General features: G+C 36.7%; 7 protein-coding genes across 7 annotated transcripts; 4 read left to right on the top strand and 3 right to left on the bottom strand.

Moving 5' to 3' along the window:
* Positions 1 to 456: 456 nt before the first annotated feature.
* Positions 457 to 1,503, top strand: RNJ42_03554 (uncharacterized protein; the record flags this gene model as incomplete). Its single annotated transcript, XM_071053718.1, has 1 exon — positions 457 to 1,503. The coding sequence occupies one exon, from the start codon at positions 457 to 459 to the stop codon at positions 1,501 to 1,503; it is 1,047 nt and encodes a 348-aa protein (XP_070910130.1).
* Positions 1,504 to 1,932: 429 nt separating this feature from the next.
* On the bottom strand, positions 1,933 to 2,868 carry HSP30 (Hsp30p; the record flags this gene model as incomplete). The annotated part of the gene is made up of 1 exon (XM_071053717.1): positions 1,933 to 2,868. One exon carries the CDS (start codon positions 2,866 to 2,868, stop codon positions 1,933 to 1,935), a length of 936 nt encoding a protein of 311 aa, XP_070910129.1.
* Positions 2,869 to 5,545: 2,677 nt separating this feature from the next.
* Positions 5,546 to 7,633, top strand: FAA4 (long-chain fatty acid-CoA ligase FAA4; the record flags this gene model as incomplete). Its single annotated transcript, XM_071053716.1, has 1 exon — positions 5,546 to 7,633. One exon carries the CDS (start codon positions 5,546 to 5,548, stop codon positions 7,631 to 7,633), a length of 2,088 nt encoding a protein of 695 aa, XP_070910128.1.
* Positions 7,634 to 10,938: 3,305 nt separating this feature from the next.
* Positions 10,939 to 13,260, top strand: GIS4 (Gis4p; the record flags this gene model as incomplete). Its single annotated transcript, XM_071053715.1, has 1 exon — positions 10,939 to 13,260. One exon carries the CDS (start codon positions 10,939 to 10,941, stop codon positions 13,258 to 13,260), a length of 2,322 nt encoding a protein of 773 aa, XP_070910127.1.
* A 792-nt stretch (positions 13,261 to 14,052) lies between these two features.
* YAP1 (DNA-binding transcription factor YAP1) lies at positions 14,053 to 15,882 on the bottom strand (the record flags this gene model as incomplete). Its single annotated transcript, XM_071053714.1, has 1 exon — positions 14,053 to 15,882. One exon carries the CDS (start codon positions 15,880 to 15,882, stop codon positions 14,053 to 14,055), a length of 1,830 nt encoding a protein of 609 aa, XP_070910126.1.
* A 1,005-nt stretch (positions 15,883 to 16,887) lies between these two features.
* ERG6 (sterol 24-C-methyltransferase) lies at positions 16,888 to 18,006 on the top strand (the record flags this gene model as incomplete). The annotated part of the gene is made up of 1 exon (XM_071053713.1): positions 16,888 to 18,006. The coding sequence occupies one exon, from the start codon at positions 16,888 to 16,890 to the stop codon at positions 18,004 to 18,006; it is 1,119 nt and encodes a 372-aa protein (XP_070910125.1).
* A 723-nt stretch (positions 18,007 to 18,729) lies between these two features.
* Positions 18,730 to 19,557, bottom strand: TIF35 (translation initiation factor eIF3 core subunit g; the record flags this gene model as incomplete). Its single annotated transcript, XM_071053712.1, has 1 exon — positions 18,730 to 19,557. The coding sequence occupies one exon, from the start codon at positions 19,555 to 19,557 to the stop codon at positions 18,730 to 18,732; it is 828 nt and encodes a 275-aa protein (XP_070910124.1).
* Between the last annotated feature and the right edge of the window lie 143 nt (positions 19,558 to 19,700).

Raw genomic sequence — 19,700 nt, 5'->3', positions numbered from 1 at the left:
TCTAGAATCAAATCTAAGAGCAGCAATATCTGCTATTATTATTTATAAGGCTTAGGAAATATCCTTAAATGTTTTAATCATAGAAGTTTAAGAATGACTTTTTTTTTTTTCGATTTTAAGGATATCATATCCTATTACGGAATCGAGTTTTTTAAATGGTGGTTTACAGAAACTAGGCTTTTAAGATCATAATAAACAGAGTCTAGACCAAACTAATGTACACCTAGATTGTTTTCAGAATTTACTATTCCGTTCATTCCTTAGCAACTTTTAGCTTATAGAATTTTTAGAGCAATTCTAAGTCAAAGTATATATATAGTGATTATTAGACCTATTGAACTAGTGACTCAGTGTCAATTAGGATTTTATATCGTCTTTAATATATTGTATATGCTATAACGCTCTTTATGTAGTTGCTTTAATATAAAATTTTAGGACTTTGAGAAAGCCGGTAAAATGCTTATGTCAATATTGTTAATTTCAAGCGCTTATGCAGTGGCTGGATTGGACGATGATAATTTATATCACCATCACAAACGACCAAAAGCCAAATCAGCTGGTGTCAAACGCAGTGGTACCTGTAGTTTTCCTAATTATCCTGGAATGGTTGCTGTACAGAAACAAGGTAAGAATGGCGGTTGGGCAATGAACACAGATCAGGAGTGCAGTTATGGTACTTGGTGTCCCTATGCTTGTGAACCAGGCAAATTAATGGCCCAATGGGACTCAGGAGTAACCACCTATTCCTACCCAGGATCACAAAATGGTGGTTTATTTTGTGATTCAAATGGTAATTTACAGAAAGGATTTCCTGATCGGGATTATTGTGTTGATGGAAAAGGTACTGTTCAAATTGTGAATGATGCCTCTGGTGGAGATGTTGCTGTTTGTCAAACCGTCTTACCAGGTAATGAGGACATGTTAATTCCAAATAATGTAGGAAAGGGGACATCACTCGTTATTGCAGTTCCTGGTCCAGATTATTTTGCCAGCACTGCCGCCCATTACTACATAAACCCACCTGGAATCTCTACAGACCAAGCTTGTCAATGGGGTTCAAATAATAACCCATACGGTAATTGGTGTGCTTATGTAGCCGGTGCAAATCAGGATTCTAATGGAAATACATTCGTTAAGATTGGCTGGAATCCTATCTATTTAGAACAGAGTACGCCATTCCGTAACACGAACCCCACGTTTGGTGTTCGGATAGAATGCGATGACCCCTCACAATGTGACGGGTTACCTTGTTCTATTGATCCAGGTTCCATGGCCGTGAATCAGGTGAGTGCAAGTTCAAGCTCCGCTTCTGGAGCTGGTGGGGCTAACTACTGCATTGTCACTGCCAAGAATGGTGCCAAGGCCAAAATTGTTGTATTTGATGCAGGGTCTGGTGACAAAGCCAAAAGAGACCTTTCTCGATCTGCTATTCGGCATAAGGATAATAAAGCAACAGTTACCATCACAAAGACAGTAACTGAAACTTTGATTCGTTCCCATTAAAACCCCAAATATTTACTGCTTAGTTAAAATAGTTCAAATAACAGTTTTAAGATATATTTTAGTTTTAATTTGAGTTTCTCTTCATATTGGAAGTGCAATTACCTATAATTATAAAAAACATCAATGATATGAAGAATATAATAAGAAATATTAACAATTAATTATATTACCTGTAAATATAATGACATCTCAAACTTCCTAAGAACAGAAATTTTTACATGTCATCATTAAAATATTAAGATGTAGTGATTAAATAATTAAACAATAAGGAAAAATTGAAATTAATAATAGTGGGTATAGGGAACGCGCACATAATAATATTGGGAAAGCCCATATATTAGGAAGAAATAAAAAGTTTGTTTCAATTGATTTCTTGAAAACGTAGAGTTATTTTATTTTTTTGGGGAAGAAAAGGAATTTCTAAGCAGTTTATACTTCAGAAGCCATGTCAGAGGCCATGTCACCATTCTTGCTCATAGTGTCCATGTCCATGTCATTCTTCTTGCTCATACCGAAATCTGGCCAGATACCATAATGGTTAGTAATGAATACCAAGTAAGCTGGCAAGATACCGAAGATACACAAGTCCAAGATACCGTAGAAAATGGCTTCAGAGTCTGGTTGAATCTTGTTACCACCTTCAGAGACACCCCAACAGATGAAGTAAGCCCAGACGATTAGCATAGACAAGATCAATAGACAAGCGGTGAAACCTCTGGTCTTCAAAGCAAAGAATTGTCTTCTGACCATTAAACCTTGGACGACCAACATGGTGACGGCACCGAAGGTGAAGTAACCCCACTTGTAAGTAGAGTGGATCAAAGAACCGACCAACAGAGCAACAACCCAGTATAGAGTACCAGTCATTTGAACCAATAGAGAGTGGATCAAGTCCAAGGCGGAGACCTTTTCACCAGCGTTCAGAGTAGTACCGACAGCGGCTAGTTCAATCAAGAACAAAAGACATGGCCATGAGAGGACCCAGGCGATGAACTTAGCGTAGAAGATTTGTCTTACACCTGGAGTTAGACCAGTAATTGAGGTGTCGACAGTAACGTGGTTAAACTCAGCTTGGACACCGGCCCAACCCAAGTTAGAAGCGTATGTGAAGTAACCGAAGAATTCGAATAGTGTGATTAGGAAAGCAGGAGCGATAGCGTAACGAGTGATACGGCTACCCTTCAATTCAGCGACGAAGAACAGCACGATGTAGATGACCATTAGGAAACCGAAACAGGCAAAAACAGCCCATAACCAATCGGAACCACGCTTAGTGATGTGGAAATCCACCCCGGATGGTGGGTTAACAGCGATGGCCCTGTTACCACCCTTTTGTTGAAATATATCAGTAAAAACGTTAGCCATTTTTTTTTTTTAATTTGATACTATTTTTAGCTTTATTATTATATTGTTTATAAAGAAAAAAAAGAATAATTAAATTATATTTTACCTTATAAAGATTAATATCAAGAGAAGAAAGGAACTTAGAATTATACTGGTTATTTATATAGTAAAAAATTTTTTTTTTTTGATTAAGGGAATTGGACTTTCTGTTATGGTGTTATTATTTTTTTTTTCTTTCCGTTAAAGTTAGAGATGATAGGTCATCAGTATTTTTGTAATTTTGTTTTTGTTATATTTTTATTTTTAAGTAATCCTAATGCATATAAGCCATTTTAATACTTGAACTTGTTAAGGAAAATCCCAAAAGAATGACATTTCAACCCCTTCCTCAGTGAATTAAAAAAAAAAAAAAAAAAAAAAGGCAATGTGTTATAATACACGTTAAATGTTAACTTACAGTAAATCGAAATTTTTTAAACTTGTTGTAAGTCTCTTATTGTTTTGGTATTTTCCCTCTTAGAAGTTTGACTGCATGGTGTATGTCAAACTATTATTACTAATAGGAGAGAGACCCTTTGAATGTCTTGATGTTTCTTCTCGAGAATGAGAACAAGATAGAGAGCCCTTCCCATAGGGCTATAGAGTGTAGGTTTAAATTCAAGTGTGGGATCCTTTTTTTTCCATAGAAAGGGCTTCTAGAAGGAACGCACAGATAGAAAAGGGGTGGTGTGAGTGTTGTAATGCTGCAGAAAAGTCCGGACAAGAAGACATCCCTTTATTATTATTTTATTTACAATTTCTATTATAAGCTAAAGGGACAAAGTTTTCTTTTTGTCCGTATTTCTCTTGTTGCGCGTGTTTTACAGGGAAATCATTCTGCTTCGGGGATTAGCTTTTTTCATAACAACAAACAAAAGAAAATATAGGAAAATCATCCGAATGGGGTAATAGTCGGACATGTACTCCGTTCCGAGACATAAATTTTTTTTTTTCTTTACAGGGCCCCTTTATTTCCCGAAAGGGGTAGAACCAAAACAAAAGCAGACGTGCAGGTAAGGAAGAAGAAAAAAAATAGTGAGAATATAAACGCACATCACTTGCAGGCAGTGACGTGAAAATGAAATTCTGGAAAAAAAAAAAATAAAAAGAAAAAGAAAACTTTTCGTATTTACAGATATGCGAGGAAAGAAAAAAAAAGGCTATATATAAAAATCTCGGTAAACGGCAATTTTTATCACCCTTTGTTCCTCTCTTTATATAGTGTTTGTACACGAATATTGGCATGTGATGTCGTAAAATAAGATACAGGGAAGAATGAGGACAGCCCCAATGGACTACTTCTGTTCTTGTTCTTCAATTTGTTTTAGCATTTGCTCTTTTCTGTAGTCAACGATTCGTTTCTCGTTAAAGTATTTGACCCACGAAGTGACGCAGTTCTGTTCATACTCCGTATTGGCCTCTTTACAGACGGATTGGCCATCACTGGGTTTCAATATATCATGGTTATCTAGACACTTAAAAAATGCATCTCGTTTCTCCCAACACTTTTTCCTATTCTCCCTAGTATTATCTATCTTCACTTCTTTACTAAACAACCCCATTTTCTAGTTGAAAAAAAAACTATTTCTCTGAATATTCTCTGTTGTACTACATACCTTATTTTTATTGAAGAACTCTCTTAAAATTATACATACTTGTTAATATATCCAGAAGTAAGAAAAATAATATATATTGAGGAAGGGAAACATAAGGTAGGGTAATTTACTACCCCTACCTATACACGGTTCAGGCACACCATTAATCGTACACAATGAAACAGCAAACTATGAAAAAAAAAAAAGTGCCGCAACGTAGAATCTTAAAGAAGAAAAAAAGGGAACCACCTTGTACCCAAAAAAAAAAGAGACGGGTGTTAAGACTTTAATTGCCGAGTTGGGCACTCATACTATACGACAAAACTCAACAAAAAAAAAAAATGTTAGGTATGAAATGAACATAGATTTGATGCGAGCTTTTCTGTGAACAGGGTTCTTGCCCATATTCATGTGGGTTCCTTCCAAAGATTAACTCCAAAACCGGATGTGTCGGTGTGGTCCGAGCCCTTTTAAGTTTTTGTATTTGTGCCTGTTCATCTGTGTAACAAAAAAAAATCTTTAAACCATCATCGAAAAAATTCTCCTATGAAGTGTACACACGGTGAGTTGGAGTGGGACAGAGAGAAGAGATAGAGAGAGTACAGAATAAGCAGTAGAGCCATAAAGAGTAAACTCCACATTATAGCAATTACCCATTGAGGAGACCTGGGAAAAGAAGAAATAAACCAATATATTGGAAAGTTCAAAAATTCAACAATTTTTTTTTGTTTAGTGACTTGCTTAATGCTATTAGCATGCCGTTATAAGTTTAAGAGTACACATAACAGAGGTACCTATACAAATCGATACATATATAAGATAATAAGGAAGTAACGAATAACTGTAGGGTAAGATTACACTTTTACCGCCTTTAGTCCTTTTCCCTCTATCTCTCTCTCTCTCTCTCTTTATCTCAAATCTTGACTTTTTTTTTTCCTTTCTTGAACTTTCTATATATGTAGATGTCTTAAGAATACAAATTTAAGAATTTCCTTCTTATTGATAAAGAATAAAATTATATTATATATCCTATACCAATAACAGAAACAAATAAAGTCTAGATAATGCAACAGTTTTCTGCTCCTTACGGTGAGGCAGCTAACTCTCATGAGACTGCCCCAAGAGTTAATATAGCTAGGGCACGTGATGGACCATTGACAAGGCCACTTGATTCTAAGGCATCCACGGTGTATGAGTTGGCGTTAGAGTGTTTCCAGAAAGGTGGTGATCGCAAAGGTATGGGGTGGAGAGAGATTACCGAAGTGCACGAGGAGGTTAAGATTGTGGTGAAGAAGATTGACGGAAAGAACGTCCCACAGGAGAAGACTTGGTTGTACTACGAATTGACACCTTACCGTTACAACACGTACCGCGAGCTGGTCTCTATTATGCATAACATGGGCCGCGGGCTGGTATCCATCGGCCTGAAGCCAAACGGCGAACACAAGCTCCACTTGTTCGCTTCTACCTCCCCTAAATGGATGAAGACATTTTTGGGTGCCCAATCCCAGAATATCCCAGTTGTCACCGCTTACGACACTCTGGGTGAAAAGGGTCTGATCCACTCTATGTTGCAGACCAACTCCAATGCCGTGTTCACTGATAACGCTTTGCTAGGCAACCTGATCAACCCATTGAAGCAGGCCAAGGACGTCAAATACATCATCCACAGCGAGAAGATCGATCCAGAGGATAAGAGACAGAACGGTAAGATATACCAAAGTGCTAAGGATGCAGTCGAAAAGTTGAAAGAAGTGAGACCTGATATCGAGATTTACAGTTTCGATGAAATCTTGGCCCTTGGTAAGAAATCCAAGAAGGACATTGAGCCACATCCACCAAAACCCGAGGATCTTTCCTGTATCATGTACACATCTGGTTCCACCGGTGATCCAAAGGGTGTCGTTCTAAAGCACAGCAACATCGTAGCAGGTGTAGGTGGTGTCTGTCACAATGTTTACGGTGATGTGGGCCCATCTGATCGTATCATTGCTTTCTTGCCCTTAGCTCATATTTTCGAATTGGCTTTCGAATTGGCCTCCTTCTACTGGGGTGGTATCCTCGGTTACGCTAATGTGAAAACATTAACTAATGCATCTGTGCGTAGAGCTCAAGGTGATATGGTGGAGTTTAAACCTACTATCATGGTCGGGGTTGCCGCTGTTTGGGAAACAGTTAGAAAGGGTATTCTAGCCAAGCTGAACGAATTGCCAGGTTTTACTCAAAAGGTTTTCTGGACCGCTTATAGATCTAAGATAAAATTGGATAAGGCTGGATTGCCAGGTGGTGGTATGATCGGAAGACTTGTCTTCAAGAAGGTCAAAGAGGCAACAGGTGGTTGTTTAAGATTGATCATGAATGGTGGTTCACCAATCTCTGTTGATGCACAAACTTTCCTATCTAACATTTTATGTCCAATGTTGATTGGTTACGGTCTAACTGAAACGGTTGCTAACGCAACTGTTCTATCATTGAAGGGTTTTGAAATTGGTATTGCTGGTGATTTATCTGGTGCTGTACAAGTTAAACTAGTAGACGTTGAAGAATTAGGATATCTAGCCAAGAAAAACCAAGGTGAAATCTGGATCAAAGGTGCCCCAGTTACCCCAGAATACTATAAGAACCCTGAAGAAACTAAAGATGCGATTACTGAAGATGGTTGGTTCCGTACTGGTGATATCGGTGAGTGGACTCCACGTGGTCAATTGAAAATCATTGACAGAAAGAAGAATTTGGTTAAGACCTTGAATGGTGAATATATTGCATTAGAGAAATTGGAATCTGTTTACAGATCTAATAAGTTTGTCCAAAATATATGTGTTTACGCTGACCAAACTAAGGTTAAGCCTGTTGGTATTGTCGTGCCGTCGATGAAACCTTTGGAAGATTTAGCTAACTCGCTAGGTCTAATTAAGGGTGACGATACAATCGACAGCATTTTAGGTGACAAAAAATTAGCTGCGGCTGTTTTAAAGGATCTATTGGCTACTGGTAAGTCTCAGGGTCTAGTTGGTATTGAACTATTGCAAGGCATTGTCTTCTTTGATGAAGAATGGACTCCACAGAACGGATTCGTTACCTCTGCACAAAAGTTGAAGAGAAAGGATATCTTGAATGCAGTTCAAAAAGAGGTTGACGAACTATATAAATAAGTGCTCATATCTCTTTGATTAATTCTTGAAACTGCTTTTTCTTTTCGCATTTCAATTTTCAGCTTTCACTTTCTATTTTTGTTTTCATTTAAATTTTCTCCCATATCATTTGCATACCATTGCTGGATTCCATAAGTTTTTTTCCTTACTTTTTGGCAGACATATACCTTTCTCGATATTTACTGGGACTAAAGCAAACTGAATGTGAAAATGTCTATTTTAATTTTCCTATCTTATTTTATATTTACCCAATCGTTCCTTATTTTGAAAAAAATAATAAAAAATAAAAAATAAAAAACCATACCATATGTCTACCTATTTTGTTATTATGTGGAAATAATTGGTGTATTTAAAAATATGATTCGGATATTATCATTTGAGTCATATTCATTTTGTGTTTTTGCTCTTTATTTCTTAATTTTTTCTATTTGTCGAATGTTAAAGATTGTGAACTTCCTTTAATCAGAGAGTAGCATGCAATAATAGCTTCTCTCTCTATTACACTTTTTAGCTAAGGACAATTGTCATATATACTTTTAAACTTAAACATCTATTACTTTAATTATATCCTTTTTACTTTGCATATTTTGTTATTTAAGCTCTATCAGTAAGCCAGTTCATAACACTTTTTGATATTCATCACCAAAACGTTAAAAAGGGAAAATAACTTTTATTTTTTTATTCTTCGGTACGGTACACAGTAAAACAATTGCTTTTTAGCGCCTACATAAAATGCAAGCTGCTTTCGTTCACAGTAGAAACTACCCATTCAAGAATTACAACTACGATGTTATGAACTAATAAGATCTACAGAGTTAGTTTCTCCGATATATATATTTTACATATATTTCTCCCGAGTATGAAACTGCAAGCTATTATATGTTGGTTGCAACGCCAAAAAATAGAAGAGCGATTAGACGGGAATTTGATTCTGCGGCTTCCATCGATGGGAAGATAATGATAATTCTACAATAAAGTCCTAATAATAAAACAAACTGAAACATTATGAAATCTAAACACTAATTCTGAGATGTCATACAAAATGAAACCACATACTTAAAATAAAAATAGTAGATTCATTCCCCAAATATGATGTTATTCTCTTGAGATCAACAACAGAAATCATTTAGATCAGGATAGGCAATTCTAGTGAGAGCGCATAACAAAGGTCAACCCAAATAATTTAACATCCAATAAAGCACTTCAACTCATCAAAAAAAAAATGGTACGATTCAAAGAAGGAAGAAAATGAAAAGGAGAAACTACTACTAGTAAACACCGTCACGAAAGGTAACGGGAGTTATGGAGATACTATATGGAGGAGAAACATATCCCATCCCTCACAGACCTCTCAGTGTAAACTAGTATACCTAAAAATTAGGACTACAGTAACTGGCCTTAAGGCGAATCGAAGTCGATTGAAAAACTCAAAAGTTATCGATTCTGTATAAGTCCTGAAACCATAGGAATTTTCTTTTCAATTACTTCAAAATTATTCACATACCCCTTTCATTAAAGATAAGAAAAAATGCAATACCTTCTCTTAAAGTATTTAAATCGAATCTTCCGTCGCTCTCACATCAAAAAAAACATATCCATAAAAAAAGTGGAATCTATCTACCCTCAAAAGAAAATTTCACATGTGTAATGAAAACAAATCCATTATTAAATTAAAAGTCATAAAAGGTATCACTTCTAAAAATCATGTTAGCATTAAGATAAAATAACATTTTTAATGATTTTATTAAAAATGATTCTAAATTATAAAATAAATCAGGACTCCCCAAACAGACTTCTAGCCCAATGGTTTTTTTCATAAAGGAAAAAAAAAAGAATAGTAAAAGACCTTTCTTAATATAAAAAGAATAGGTGGAAAAAGATCCAATATCAATTATTACCAACTATTTATACGACTTTGAGAGACAAAGATATTTGCTTGCGATGAGCTGCTTAACAGAAAAATTTTTTAAAAAAAGGTACATATCAACGAAGGTTAGCATGTGATTAAAATATTGTCAGCTCACAAAAATTGTATATCACTTCCCCAGGGTCGGCACGCTAGAAACGTAAATAAGTATATTATCCGGTGTCAGTGTGGGTTTTATTGAAGAAATATGTGATTAAACAATAGAAACATGGCAGAAAAAGAAACCTACCGGAGGCCAACAAATTTAGTTGAGATATGCGGTTTTTTTTTTCTCATTTTATTTGTAAGTGTGCGTTGTTAATTAGGAAAATAAAAAAATCAAAATGATGGCAAACCAGTCCTAAAACAAGCTCTCTTAACTTAGAAGAAGTTGTAGAATGCTGAAAAAATACACAAAACAATAACTAACTAATTATACGCCTGCGTTCGTCTAATGGGAAAAATAAGTCAAATGATAATAAAATAAACTGTAAAACAACGCATGAAATGCTTTTTCGGTTTCTCTGTTTAAAGTAGTACGCAACATTTAAGGTAGCAGGGACTACATCTTTATCCATGGTGGGTTTACTTTTTCTTTAATTTTATAACAGTTTTGCCTTACACATTTTAATTCTGCTTTCAACGGAATATACGGAATATACGGAACAAAGGTTCTCTGTTTTATTAGGTTCTGCGTTCCTCCAATTGTGTAAGTCCATAGGACCTTTTGTGTGGGGAGGGAAAATAGGGTCATTCTGCAAAGGTACTTTGGAGTATACGGCTTTGATAAAGTTTTATTTCTTTAAATTCCCCCCCATTTTGACATTTTAGGAAAAAAATAAATTTATGCTCATACAAGTACTATTGCATTTATCACCTGTTAATTTTTTTTTTTTTTAGGAAAGCATAACGAGTTCAATTATTATTATCATTATTACTATTGTTATTTTTATTTTATTTTTTTTGTTAGGTGTGGTACTAATTTTTCATTAGCTTTATGTTTTATGGTGTTTTATTTTCTTTTATTTTTTATTTTTTTTTTTACATTAGGTTATCTATTTTACTTCTTCTTACTTTGATTATGATGAGATGTTTGATAGCTCCTAATCGAGTTTAATAGTTCGTCAAAGTATAAATTAATAATATCAAATTTCTTGAAAAGGGTGCAATATTATCTATTATTAATAAGTAAGAAGAGGACTAAATTTAAAGGTATTAATAATAACTTCATAAAAAATAATAAAGTTAACGTTTTGCATCAAGATATACCTCGAAAGAAAAAATTTATTTGAATTCGATAATTTATTGATTAGAAGAGGAATATTAATTAAATCTGACAATAAAAATAACTACAACTAGCGTAAGAAAAAATTAAAGATTAGCCAGGTTTTGTTATTAGATGTCGAAGTCTATAAAAGTCAGAGACTACTATAATAATGATGATAATGGTGTCTGGTCATGGTACCTTGCGAACTTACGTGCTGGTGACTTCGAAGAGTTGATAGGTAACCAACTAAAATATACATTATTGAAGAGATTCCTGAATAAAAACCTACTCTCGAATACTACCATTGGTGGTCCTGTAAGATTCATCAATAAAAAGCTATTATTTGTTTCAATTCCAGAGGATGTCCACCAAAATATATCTATTTTAGAGTTATTTTTGAGAGATTATTTCCATTTGCAAGATCTAGCTAATATACAAATCTCTAAACTGACGGATAATAAAGTGTATAACCATGAAAATCATTACTTTCTAATGGATGAACTCAATAATTTTGAGGATCCAACCTTTTTAGAACTTGGAAGGTCTAACTGGAAACTAGAAGGGGCAGCAGGGACCGTTTACAATCCTAACCCATCTTTAAAAGAACAATATGGCGAGGATTCTATAGCCGCTGCAATGGCTATTAATGTTGATAAATTAGATTCTGAGAATAGCAATACAACTGAAGGAACGAGACACGAAAACAACGTTGATGGCGAAGTACGACCTACATTATCGTCTCATGCTTCATCTATTAGTTGTACCTCTTCATTAAGTAGCATATCTTCTACAGGTGTAGACTCACTGAATGAGGAACTAAGAATGCAAAGAACGATAGATAATCATCAGCCGGAAGATGATAAAAGTATCGATGGATCAATAACCTCCAAAAGAGGCAGAACAAACTATTCAGAGGTAGTATATAAAAGTCGTAGGGAAACTAGTGAGACCAAGGAATTAAAGGAGAATGATAACTGGGACTTAAACAGCAATGATATAGTAAATAGTAAGGTCACTATAGATAGCGGAGAGCCACTGAAGGAAGGCACGTTCCCTGACACCGCAAGCTCCATAGTTTTAAATTTCTCGCCAGCACATAAGAGAGGCGCACAAAATAGGAGGAATAAAATAGGAACAATGCTTAGCGAAAAATATCCAAGTGATTTCTTCACTCCGCCCCAATCGGAAATGGTTTCGATAAACAGTTATGGGTCCACTGATGACTATACTGGACAACCATTGAAACCTATGATAACTAACAATTCTGATGACGATGAGGATGATGATATCGAAACTAAAGAAGAAGACATAGAACAAATTGAACCCATTTGTGAACTATCACAGAATATAGGACGTCAAGGATCTGGTAATGCCAATAGTTATTTAGATAACGGCGAAAATATAGAAACCTCTTCTTGCCAAGAGTCTGGTTCTATTATTTCTACCGAGCCAGATTCAGACGCTTGTATGGATAATATGAATGATTCAGGATCAGATTTTACATTAATGTCTATTTTACCCTCAATTTCAATTTTCGATACACTTGGGTATTTTAGGTTAGTACTTCAGTCAATTATAATTCAAGACCCCGAGAGTAAAGAGATTTTCACTGCTATTAGACAGTCTAATAATAAACCTACTATAGCTGATATAACTGATGACTGGCTCCTCTACGATTCTGCATTCTCTATGGATAACTTACAAATATTATCCTTACAAGACATAATGGATATAAAACGAGATTTTCCTAAAATATTATTCTACACTATGGTTGTAGTCAATAATCGCTCTGAAATTGCTTGTGAATATCCTCAGGGTCATCATGCATTTACTAAAGCACCAACACAACAATTGCCCGAAAACGAAGCTCATGATGAGGATAGAGAAGATAATGACCATCCTGCTGAGGTACAAGAATATTTCCCTAATCCACAATCCATAACGGCCGAGGACTTAAATAATACCGAAAATGGTAATGAGGGGCTTCATGTTGCAGAGAGAACGAAATCTAATATGACAACCACGCACCGTTCAATTAGAACTGTTAACAGTATTGGAGATTGGCCATTAGATGTTTCCGGAAGTGCCACTAGAACTACTACTAATACAAGTTATGTATATGATAACCACGACCTAACTTTAAAATTTGATGAGAGCTCCAAAAATAAAATGCAAAGACTTAGAAAAGATGGTAGTGGAGGCAAATACTCTAAAAATTATCTAACGAAAGTTAACACTAATGGCTCTAATGTTCCACTGGATTCAGTAGAGAGAACCAAATCATTACCTTTGCCTACGTTGCTGAAAACACTGAGCAACATGGACGAGCAGCATTCTGCGGAGAGTAAGAGTAAGTGGAAATTCAGATCCATGAAACGTAACAAAAAGAAATCAAAATCCAAGGATCGTTCTTATAACCATAAAAAGGATGATTCCAGCTGCTCTATAATGTAATTTTAACATAATGAACTGCTATTTGAACCTTTTGATTCCCTAATTTATTCTTCCTTTTATTGACATTAACCCCTGTTGCATTTTTTTCTTGGCTTTTATTATCTTTTAATCTTAGCCAGACTAATATTCCTCCCAATGGCATTACATTTACTACTGTTTTATAAATCACTTATGAATAGGTAATCTTGCATTTTCTTATTAAAAAACCCAAATATTTTTTATATGAAACTTATTCCAATTTTTATAGTCTCTTTTAATTTATGCATAATTTAATTACTTCTTCAATATACTTTATTTTAATGATAAATATTAATATTGCGAGTATTAATTTATACAGAAAGAAAATTTAAGATAGAGGAACATAGTTAAATATAAAAAAGAAGTATATATATATATATATATTTATTAAGAAGAGAAGTTGAACTCTAAGAGATTTATTTCATATTTCACATTTTTCAATAAAATAAAATAAAAACTGTAAGATATTAATTCAATAGACCAAACCAGGTCATATTTCAGTCAAAGAAGTAAGTTTTGGTATGATTTTTGTACCAGTTTAAAAGTCATTCATGTGTATAATTTGTAAAAACACAATAACTGGAAGCAATAATTATAGTAAAGTAGTAATGGTAAAAAAAAAAAAGATTTGCGAATATATCAGAAGTGTATTGTGCTTTTTCATTAACCCGTAGTCCAAAAAAATGGCTGCCAAGGGAACAGATGATGTAGTTTGATTTCATTTCAGAAAGTTGTTTTTCACATATCTTAAATAAGAATGTATAAAAACTCCATTTATGCCAGATGTTTATTTAGAGCAACTTGGACATCATCTGCATTAATTACAACACCTCTCTCCGAACATTTTGCCTTAGCCATCAACTCAGAGCATAATCCATCAATATCAATATCGGAATACTTAGGATGAGCTGTTATTCTATCCCAGATTTCAGAGCATCTTAAGAGCCCGTCATCACGAGATGGGACTACTGAGTCATCATTTTCTTCATCGTCACTATCCACTGACAAATCTGGTACTGTTTGGCATGGTCTAAACGAAGAATGTCTAAATAAACCGTCAGATCCTTCCGGTTTCAAAGAGCCTGTAACGGATGGCTTGTCTGACTTAGGAGTAGCTAGATCTTCTTTTACCAAACCATTTAGGGTCAAATCATTATTATCTGACGATACATTATCACCAAATATGTCGTTCATCAAATCATCATTACCTCTGAAGTTATCATCACCATCGTTGTCATCTAAATCGAAGGCATTAGTATCCCTGAAGAAAGTATTGTCATGATCACTTGGGAACGCTAAAGATGAATTAATAAAAGGTAGATCTGTTGTTTTGTTTTTATGTTCCTCTATTACTTTATTCTGTACGGCAGCTGATCTGTATACCTCTTGGGTTCTTCCTGAGCCTAAAACGGAAGGAGAGTAAGTAGGTGAATTGGGGGAAAACAGGATGTCATTACCTAAAAAGCTATCTCCAAAGCCAAGTTGACCAAATCCCGAAGCGGCATCAGTTGCAGCCAAAGCATCAGTATTGATAGCGCTGTTGTTAGAGTCGAATTCCACTGTTGGGATATTCGAGTTCTTGTTAGAGCCAGGAGACAAATCATCACCCCAAGTGTTGGACAAGAAAGCTGGGTCAGTGGTTAGGTTACTATTCACGTTAACGTTGTTGTTATCATTATTCTGGAACATGCTTGGGGACCCTGTGGAGGACAAAGAAGTCATGCTTGTCCCAGCAATAGGGGTATTAGCCTTAGACTTGCTCTGTGGTATAGGGCACTGCTTTGTCCCGCATGCCTGATTCAACTTACCACAGAACTCGGAGACTTGCTCGTCGAAGTAGTTGTTGAAATCGACACCGGCTGATGGCTGACCAGTGGCCATCTGCTCGTGACCCTTCATCACGCCGTCAAGCCAGTCTTCCTCGGTATTAGTATGTTCTAGCTTGACTCCATCGTCCATAGATGGTCCTGAGACTGACGTTGTGTCCGAGACCGAGTTTGACTTTGTTGTTGAGGCCCCACCGTTACGAGGTGGGGTCAACTGGCCGGTGGCGTTATTGAAATGCCTATTCTTTTCACTGAAACTTTCCAGGTCCTGGCGAATGATGGTAGCTCCGGGCAAAACACTAGAGTCCTTAGAGATCCTATTCCCCGTTGCCAACGCAGTACTTGGGCTACGATGTTGTTGTTGTTGTTGTTGGTGATGGTTATGTAAGTGGTGCCCTGAGGACGAAGACGACGTGCTGTTGCTCACCACTTGAGCTTGTTTCTGCATACTGTTGTATTTCTCCAGGTACCGCAACACCTTAGCGTCCTGTTTAGTCTCTGGCCTGTACTTCTTGAGCTCCTTGACGAGCACACTGAGCTGGTCTCTCAGGAAATCAGTCTCCACCTCGTTCAACTTCGTCAGAGACTCCAAATCCACTACTTTCTTCTCCAGCTCCCGCATCTTCCTCTCTTTCCTCTCACGGAACGCCTTCTGCGCAGCCCTGTTCTGAGCAATCCGCTTCATCCTAGTCTCGGGATCCAAGTCCTGGTACGTCTTCCTCTTCCTCTCATTAGAATTAGCACTGGCCCTTCTTCCAGTATCAACACTATACTCCATTATTTTTTCTCTCTTCTTGTATTTGTACTTGTTCTTGTACTTGTGTCTTCTCGTTCCTTTGCTTATCCTTATCCTGATCCTTTGCTCTTATACCTACTTTACCATTTTATGCTATGATAAAAAGAATACGATTACTATATATATAGCATTATCGATACTTTTTGAACCAATAAAAAAAAGAAACGACGGAAAATCGGAAATTCCCAAAATTTTAGCACCAAAAAAAAATCCAGGAAAAAAAAATTTTATTCCACAGAAACACCCGCAGAGAAGAACGATAAAGAGAGAGAGAGGGTATTTTTCCGTCTGCCCTCCCTCCCCCCTCAAAAACACGTTTGCACGGGTTGTTCTAAGTGGCTTTATCTTTGTTAAGAAAACAGCGCACAGTAGCGGAAATCAAAAAAATATAAAACTAACAAGTAACATTGTACGGTAACATGTGGGTTACCCGTTATATGTGAGGTGTATTGCATGTGAGTGTATCGTATATATGTATATACCTCAACACGTACCTGTCACCACCCAATACGTATATAAGTATAAATGTTTTTTTTTTTATTCCGCGGATGTCTTTGGTTTTGGATTCGGTGGGAGAGGGAGTAGCAACAATCGAGAAAAAAGTCGCGTCTTTTGCAGTCTGCAGTGTATAGCGGTGCAGAGTATTGTATTGTATTGTATTGTAGAGCAGTACCATATATTGTAGTACAAAATACAATGTACAATGTACAGTGTAGAGTACTGCAGTAGTACAATGTGCAATTGCTGGTTCTCGAGGAAAAAGGCGTTGGGAAACGATTAGAAGTTTTGTAGCCTGTAGATAGCTCGTTTAGTTTTGGAAAATTTTTTTTTTCTATCAATGCTATACGGATTTAAACCGATGCCCATTTCTCCCTTTGGATTATATATAATATAGTTGCTAAAAAGTTTTTTTATTTGTAGTCATTTAATAATATCAATTGTAAGACCATAACAAGATATTTCGAAAAGAAAACCATAATAAAAACAATGGAGGATACTGAGTTGAGACAAAGACAAGCTGAATTTACCAAGGAATTGCACGGTAAGGAAGTTGGTGGTAAGACTGGTCTTACCGCATTGATGTCCAAGAGTAAGAGTGCTCAACGTGAAGCTGTTAACAAGTACTTGAGACATTGGGATGGTAAGACTGATCGTGAGGCTGAAGAGAGAAGACTGGAGGACTACAACGAGGCTACCCACTCCTACTACAACGTCGTCACCGACTTCTACGAGTACGGTTGGGGTTCCTCTTTCCACTTCTCCCGTTTCTACCCAGGTGAGAACTTCCAAGCCGCTATGGCTAGACACGAGCAGTACTTGGCTTACCAGGCCGGTATCAAGAAGGGTGACTTGGTCCTGGACGTCGGTTGCGGTGTCGGTGGCCCAGCTCGTACCATCGCTCGTTTCACCGGCTGTAACATCATCGGTCTAAACAACAACGACTACCAGATTGAAAAGGCTAAGTGGTACGCAAAGAAGTTCAAGCTACAGGACCAAATGGATTTCGTCAAGGGTGATTTCATGAACATGGAGTTCGAGGCCAACAGTTTCGACAAGGTGTACGCCATCGAGGCCACCTGCCACGCTCCTAAGCTTGAAGGTGTCTACAGCGAGATCTACAAGGTCTTGAAGCCAGGTGGTACCTTCGCCGTCTACGAGTGGGTCATGACCGAGAACTACGACGAGAACAACGAAGAACACAGAAAGATCGCCTACGAGATCGAATTGGGAGACGGTATCCCAAAGATGTACACCGTAGACGTCGCAAAGGAGGCCCTAAAGAACGTCGGTTTCGAGGTCCAGGTCTCCCAGGACTTGGCTGACCAAGACGACGACATCCCATGGTACTACCCATTGACCGGTGAGTGGAAGTACGTCCAATCCCTATCTGACGTCGCCACTTTCTTCAGAACCTCTTACTTCGGTAGAAAGTTCACCAACTGTATGGTCTCCCTAATGGAAAGAGTCGGTTTGGCCCCAGAAGGTTCCGTCGAAGTCACCGCCGCTTTGGAAAACGCCGCCGTCGGTTTGGTTGCCGGTGGTAGCAAGAAGCTTTTCACCCCAATGATGTTATTCGTTGCCAAGAAGCCAGAAGACGCTAAATAAACTAAGATTGTATCATAAAAAAATTATTCACAGCTTTTTTTATTTTATTTTTCTTTTCTTTCTTGATTTGAAATATTCTTTTTAAGTTTTGTTAAAATTACAAACAACCAAAACAAATTACTACTTCCATCACAATTCAATATCCTTGTGAATTTTCTAAGAAAAAAAAAAAATGAACCACAACCAATTAAACCACAACCGAAATTAAATTAAAATTAATTCTAATGACCCGTTTTTTTGAGCTGTATTGATAATAATTCACAGAGATACGAAAGTTATTTAATGTTTCTATCTTTTATTGTTTATTGGTACTCTCACAAAATATAGAATGAAACGAAAGAATTAAAGATTTCTACTTATTTTAACTTGTATATTGCTTTTCATATTTTCTAAGTAACATTTAATGAAATATATATTTGACTATGCGAAAATTCTTTCTTTTAAACGATTAACATATAATATATGTAAATATATTGTAAGTTTCTATTCTATATGTACACATTGCTAACAAACGCAAAAAAATTTGATTGGGGATGAATAAGTATAGAGATGTTTGATGATTTCGTTTCACTCAATGGCTATATCGAGAACAACTTAAATTATCAATTGTGAAGATAAAAGAGAAAATTAGGGTCAAAAAAAATATTTGATTTGATTATGGTCATTATCATTCTTATTTCTTTCCTTCTGAATTTTTTTAATGGTATATTATTTAGTTTTAATTTATTGTTCTGGAGCTGGTACCTTTGGCTTAGACCAGTCGACACGCAGGATCAAGTTCATGAAACCTCTGCCGTCCAAGAAATGCAATGCCTTTTCTGCCATTTGTTCGCTTGAGAAAGTAACGAAAGCCAAACCTCTTGATCTTCCGGTTTCCTTGTTTCTGACAACGACCACCTTTTGGACAGGTTCGAATGGGAACAACAATTCGTTTCTCAATGTGTTTTCGTCGGCGTTCTCGTTCAATTGTAGGATCTTCAATGTACAGCTATCATCACGTTCTCTAGAGTCTCTGTAAGCATCTGAAGATGGATCTCTGGCACCAGCACGACGAGATGGGGGCACGTAGACACCATTTTGTGTGGTACCAACCTCTGGTTGACCACCAACAGCGACAGACTCACCATCTAGAGCACCACCGGCAGCGGCAGCAGGATCTTCCAATGCAGAAATTTCACTCAAGATAGTCTTGAATGGACAGTTCATGGTGTAATGCGCGTTACCACAGTATCTACATGTAATGGTCTTTGGAGCAGATGCCTTCAACTTCTGGTTTCTAGACTCAATGATCTTTCTCCAGTTACGGTCCAGCAGAACTTCAATGGCTTCACCAAACTGGGTGGTGGAGTTGTTAGGTCCCGGCCCAGAGTTCTTCTCCGCACCGTACTTGTGCCACTGCCTACGCTCAGCAACAGATCTATGGACACGCTCAGTAATCTTCACATCCCTAACCTTCTGCACAACCTTATACTTCTCACCATTCTCGGTCTTATATGTAATGATACTCTTGGTACCATCACCATTATCAATAACTTCAGCACTAGCAGACATTTTTCAGCTCCTTCTTTTCCGTCTTACGTACTTCTTACTGCTGGGGTTCTATATCACCTGTAATAATAAAGACTTAAAGCATAAACACAGGCTCTCAAAACTAAATCAATACCATCCCATCATATGCACTAAGGCCACTGCGT

This window comes from Nakaseomyces bracarensis (genome assembly GCF_045282275.1).
Source record: "Nakaseomyces bracarensis strain CBM3 chromosome Unknown Scaff12_0, whole genome shotgun sequence".
NCBI lineage: Eukaryota > Fungi > Ascomycota > Saccharomycetes > Saccharomycetales > Saccharomycetaceae > Nakaseomyces > Nakaseomyces bracarensis.
The sequence above is the reverse complement of the archived record's forward strand: the minus strand, read 5'-3'. Positions and strand labels throughout refer to the sequence as shown.